The sequence below is a fragment of the Onychostoma macrolepis genome, chromosome 08 (assembly GCF_012432095.1).
Source record: "Onychostoma macrolepis isolate SWU-2019 chromosome 08, ASM1243209v1, whole genome shotgun sequence".
NCBI lineage: Eukaryota > Metazoa > Chordata > Actinopteri > Cypriniformes > Cyprinidae > Onychostoma > Onychostoma macrolepis.
In genome coordinates this window covers 21,391,756-21,397,778 of record NC_081162.1, presented here as the reverse complement: position 1 = coordinate 21,397,778, position 6,023 = coordinate 21,391,756, and the positions used below count along the sequence as shown (strand labels likewise).

The window sequence follows — 6,023 nt, the reverse complement described above, 5'->3', positions numbered from 1 at the left end:
TTATATTTATTGTTAGAACTGCTGAATGCGTTGAACTAGTATCTAACAAAATTATACATCAAATGTCTGTTTACCCCCTCCCCCACGCCAGAGGTCTGGACTTCCTTGATTGTATCCAACAACTAAAATCATACAGTGTCATGAACATTTTCTCCTCTTCTCTCACTTCCTAATCTAGTCAAATAAACCTAGAATTGTACATTATGAATATTTTTGGCTCCTTGATGAATTGCTTTTATTTCTCTTTTTAGATAAAAGCAGCTGATTAAGGCATAAATGTTAATGTTATTTGACATGCAATGCACTATTAAAGTGTAACAACCAAAAACTTAGTATTTAATGTCATTCTGCTTCAGTTTTATTGATAAAATGTCTATTTTGGCATTTAATTTAATGTTTCATGCTAGAAAATGACAATAAAACTGGGGTTTAAACAGTATTTAGACATTAAAAAGGCCCTATTTAGTACATTCTGTTTATAAAAAGTCATGACAAAAAAATGTAAAAGATTTCACAGCAAATGTTATGACTGAGAAATGACGAGATCTTTATTTACAATTTCCAAAGGATCAGTTCAGTTAACAAATATATCTATAATATGTACATGGAAGCAAAAGGAACCGCGTCCATTTTCACAGCAATCTTCCATGAGTCCACTCACAGGAGATAGGCATCGACGATATTTACATGGGTAAAACAATTTACAAGTCTTCAAGTGCACCTCTGTCACTCACAGTACATCATTATAAATACACATACACTTACGGGATGTGAAACATTTCTACGACCTACCAATTTAAAAGTAGAAACTGATTATCAAACCACTTGTGCCACACGAATCCTAATTTCCCGCCCACAGTTAAAAGTTTTAAATGCATTAGCCAAAAAGACTATTAGTAGTAGCCTATTATCAGAACGAGGTAGAGATCTCCGTTACCTATATAATTAGACATGCTATTGGATGAGCGACTGATGCTGGGTATCAGAGACTCTATTGCTGCATAGATGAAGTTTAACCCACTGACACGGCACAATACTCTAGATCTAACCTCATAATGATGCTGCAGGTCACTATCGGACAGACTGGCTCAGGAAGTACAGCTTTTAGAGAGGTGAGGAAAGGCTGGTTACAGCTAATTATACACACAAGATGATAATATGTTTCTTATGAGACCAGGTTTGCAATGGCGACTGATTTACAAACAAATATGTACATCACAGTATTCGTGGATAACAGACGAGATGGACGTGCTGAGCCCTTGAGCAGTTCCTTGGAAGGGTACACAATGAGTAAAATGCATTCTTTAAAAGTAAACAAATGTGTCCTTGTGCCAGTGCTAGCGTAACATTACCACTCATCTTTTTTTTAACACAAAAATGTACTTTAAAAAGGTTCTGATGATGGGTACATGCACAAAGTAAGGCAGAAATGTACATCTTACAGTATTAGAGGTTTGTCCAGCTATGAAGAAAGAAGTTAAGACAAGATTAAAGCCAAAAGGGACCATTACGACACTGGTCAAAGGAAGGCCGGGAAAAGTTGCTCATGCATGAGCAAACGTAACAATGGAGGCACTTAAAATGAATGGGATAAAAGGCAAATGTTAAGGCTAGAACCCAGCATGTCCGTGTTTAGCACAGTTCATATATTTCAATTCAATCTTTTGGCATCCAGTAACTGTTGCAGGTGTTGCCAATACAACATTGTTGTGTATGGACCAAAACAAAACCATTACGAGAAGATTTCCTGTTGCTTTGAAAAAGCAGAGTTAAATATCATTTACATATTTTTTCATTCAACATTATCTTGCATCAAATCCCTTTACACTGTATTGCCATTTCAACATTCAAATTGTACTTATTGTGCTTAGTTCTGCAATTAATCATGTCAATGGTAAAATAATCTCTTTTCTTTAAACACTTTCCAACGTTACTTTCAAATTCGAATGTTACTTTTTAAAAAATAAATTAATAGTATTAAAGGAAAAAAAAAAAAGTATTTCTTATGATACAATCTAATTGGAAATAAAAACAAGTCTTTAAGTCCTTAGGTCTGTCCTGATTTGATCTGACCCTTGTGTTTTAATCATAAGACTTAAGAATGGCAGAGCCAGTTTTAGCAGCAATGATGAACAGACACAGTATGGGGAATCTGGACCCAAACAGCTACTTCAATTAACACCAGACCATCAAGAGCCGAGTTCATCAGACTTCCTGGATGAGAATGTGAACATCTCCATAACAAGTCAGACCTCTGACAAGGTCTAGAATCCTGAATCCACAACTTTCCGTGGCCTGTACAAGCAGACTGAAAGGGAATTCCTCACTGAATGTCCTTTTATGCCAAATCCTCCATTTTGTGTTTAACAGAAGGTACCTAAAACATTTCTCTGTACAGATGAGAACATCAAAGAGTTTTTTTGGACTTTTTCTCTTGGATTTGGGTCAGAACGTCAGCAGTGTCTTTTAGCAAGGCATCAAAAATCCCATCAGCAAGCTGCATCTTTACAAAAAGTTCATCCTCATCATAGTTAACCCACTGGGATTCCTCCTCATGCAACTCCTGGACCTAGAAGTGGAAGAGTGATTATAGACTTATGCATTTAAATGTCTAAATAATTCTATAAATCAGCACAGTTTTGCAATTTCAGACACCAGGATTCTGAACGTCAGGTTAAATACACTTACCAGAATGTGGTCAACTCTGTCTCGCTTTTTCCGTCCAAATTTGATCATTTTCTGCCAGTCTGTTTTCTGGTTCTGCTCTTTCTTTAGACCACACAACTTTAATACCTCAGTTGTGACAAATTCCTGAATAAACAAAATATATATAAACAAAAAAACACTTAAATTATATATGATAAAATATAGAATAACAATAATCGTAATAATGAGATGCCACTTTTCTTAAAGCAGCATTGATATCTTGCATACCTGGACTGTTGTTATGTCATTGGGGCATTTCACCCGATGGAAGTAGGTGGAATTAAGGCGACGTGGCTTCATCCATTGTGGCTGATCAACTTTTGGATCTTCTGCATAGATGTCTTGAATGACCTCCCATGATAAATCAAAGACGGCCTGTAAATAAATACAACGGCAAAGATTTTTTACTCATCTTCCTGGAAATGCTTTCAAAAACCTTGCCAAGGTTAAACAAAAATCTCAGTGTCAGCACCTCAATCCCTACCAGTTTGTAGCTTTGTTGGCATTGAGCCTCCAGGTCATTGACTTTGGAGTCTCCTTCCAGGAAAACATTAGAGGGTTGAGGTTTGGGTACTCCAGTCAGGCTTGGTCTACCATGACCCAGTTTGCAGCTTTTCCAGATCTCCTGAGTAGCAGCGATGACCAGTTTCTCCACCTCCTGGACAGTGTGAGGAACAATCATGGCAGGTTCCTCTGGTTGCTTCATCTGCATGGGAAGTTCAGGCCTGGGCGGTGTTTTGACCTGTTCCCCCGCACCCAAATTCAAGGAGCTAGAAATCCCATCTTGCTGCTGTTGATGTTTTTGCTTCTGCTGTTGCTTTCGTGAGCTGAGACCAAAGTCCTCATCGAACCAGTCCTGCTCGTCACCAAGGACATCGAAGAGCTCACGGCTCAGTTCCAGCTCTGCCAGACGTTTAGCTAGCTCTTCCTGTCCACTCGTACCCAGGACAGGGCTCTCCTGTTGAAGAAGCATAGTTAACACTAATCAAGATCACCTCTTACAACTTCCATCAAGAGAAGATCTGATTTATCTTTACGTTCTCTTTTTGAACTTTGCAACACACTGCAGGCCTAAAAAGGGTTCCAAGGTAACATCAGCTGTCAATACAGCTGGAAATGTAAACTTAAGCATTACACATCAGTAATGTTATCAGCTTGTTGGGTAAATCATTCACTTTATTTCAATAAATAACTTTGAAGACAGGGTTTTAACTGGTTTCTCATTTCATGTATTCTGATAGGATCTTTAGATAAATCAAAATGGTCACTTACAGGTCTGTTGCAATGCTCCGGAGATGAAAGTTCCTCCTGATCATCATCAAAGAAGGTGCGGAAACTGTCTGTCTTTGTTTTAGATGAAGACCTGCTCTGAGACTTAAAGTTGTTGCTTCTAAGTCCATCATCTTCATTGATGAAGTCTCTTTTCAACTGATTAGCAGCTGACAACTTCTCCTCTTTGTCTTTCTTGATCTTCTGAAATTGCTTCACCGCATCACTTAAGAAGTTTTCCACAAGTTTATCTGCTAGGGTAGTCAAAGCCCTTTTGTTATTCAAGTCTTCTCTATTATCAAGACTGGCCTCCTCGATTGAGATATCAGTGGATTTCAGAAGACCATCAACTCTGGACTTCTTATCCTCAACCAACAGGTCCAAAATGACTGCTGTTGGTTCCTCTTCCTGCTTTTGTTTTTTAGATGTCCCTTTATCCAAATTATTGAGCAATGGAACAACATTATCAACAGATGTGTCCTTGAATTCGAGAATGATGTCCCTGTCTCTGCCGTTAGGCACTGTGTGCCGGCCTTTGTCACGGTCCTTAATGATATTGCAGTCAATATCATTAAAATCCAGGTTATGCTGAGATTTAAAAAAGGTGCTTTGCCCAGTGGAAATCTGTTTGATGTTAAGTTCCAATGGCTTTTCATGCTCATCCAAAGGCTCTCTAGTCTCAGGATGCAAATCTAGGTCAGATTCTTCTCCTTTAATTTTGTTCAGCAGATTTCTGTGCTCTAACTGCTTTTCAGAACCTTTGTTTTTACTATTTGGCTGGTCATCACATGATGAATCTTCATCTTCAGTGTCCGCACTGGCCTCAAATTTCTCTGGAAGACGAGAGATCTTGTCCGGCGGGGCGAATATACCGTGTTTTTCCCTACACTCGAAGTACACCACCTCATCGTAAGTTCCATTGTTACTTCCCTCAGGGTTGTCCAGTTCAACCCCAGCCCAGAATCCATTGGCAAAGTTAGTTTGTCCCTTGAATCTCAGTGTCCCTGGTTGTATATTACTAACTAGAACCCTGTCTCCAATGCAGAAGCTTGGCAATTCGTCCTTTACTGGCAAAACTGGCATTTGAGATTGTGGTGAAGTTGAACATTTTGAATGACTCATGATGTCTTCTTTGGAGCCTTTACCAAGGCTATTGAGATCTGCATGACTTTCAGTTTGGAAACTGCCATTAGTACTTCCTGATCGGACACTTAGTTCTTCTTCAATTTCCTCTTCACTGCTGTACATTGGAGACTTAACAGATTTTTCTTTGGGCTCTGGGGCAGAGGGTGATGTAGGCTTTGATTCATTATTATCCTCCTTAAATGACAACCCAATGGAAGACTCAAAGTCATCGTTATAGCCATCACCTGTGGGTGACGGTGTATCTTTCATCTTAGGTGAATCCTCCCTCTTGGACAATGAGAAGTCAGGGGTATAAGAATGATCTATGACTGAAGGAGTCTTTTCAGCTGAAGGACAGTGTATATCTTTTGATTTCGCCACAGGAGAGTCAGCAAATCTCATAATCTCTGCAGCATCTGCAGAATCTTCAACTGCTGGCTTGTCATCAGCATCTTTCTCAGAAAACCTTTCCTCTTCAAATTTGGGTTTCATGTCATTCAGTGATGGAATCTGAAGCCCAAGATCCAGTTTAAGCAGAGGGTGCGAGTATTGGTCAGATTTGTCATTCTCAGACCCCTCCGACTTTGCATATTCCAGTTCCTCCATAATACCTGACTTGTGGCTAGAGACCACGCTCTCATCTTCCGAAAGGAAGTCATTGGCCTCTGGTCTAGCAGAATGTTCTTTGAATGAGGGGGCATCTTCTGATTGGTGGCTTGGATACTCTGGACTACGCAAGCTCCTCAAAACGTCCATATGTTCTGGACTTCCCATAATTGGAGTTGGAGTAACTGTAGGAGGATCTTCATCTGAGGAAATGTCATCATGTTCTGATGAATACTTAAGTCTTGATGGTGCAACATCATCTGCTAACAAAGGCAGGAAACATACACAATTTTAACATTATGTATACTTTTAATTTG

At 39.2% G+C, this 6,023-nt stretch overlaps 1 protein-coding gene across 11 annotated transcripts in view; it reads right to left on the bottom strand.

Annotated features, from left to right (window-relative positions):
- Positions 1-508: 508 nt before the first annotated feature.
- The window catches only part of cep350 (centrosomal protein 350), a 37,626-nt gene continuing 32,111 nt past the window's right edge, over positions 509-6,023 (bottom strand). For 8 of the 11 annotated variants that reach the window (XM_058783913.1, XM_058783919.1, XM_058783918.1 and 5 more), the window contains 5 exons: positions 3,979-5,969; positions 3,191-3,664; positions 2,935-3,081; positions 2,689-2,811; positions 509-2,569 (listed from right to left, as the gene is read on the bottom strand). In XM_058783913.1, coding sequence (XP_058639896.1) covers positions 2,408-2,569; positions 2,689-2,811; positions 2,935-3,081; positions 3,191-3,664; positions 3,979-5,969 — 2,897 coding nt within the window. In that variant the 3' untranslated portion in view covers positions 509-2,407. The remainder of the gene's footprint in view (positions 2,570-2,688; positions 2,812-2,934; positions 3,082-3,190; positions 3,665-3,978; positions 5,970-6,023) is intronic. The other 3 variants (XM_058783914.1, XM_058783921.1, XM_058783922.1) reach the window with 1 other exon arrangement.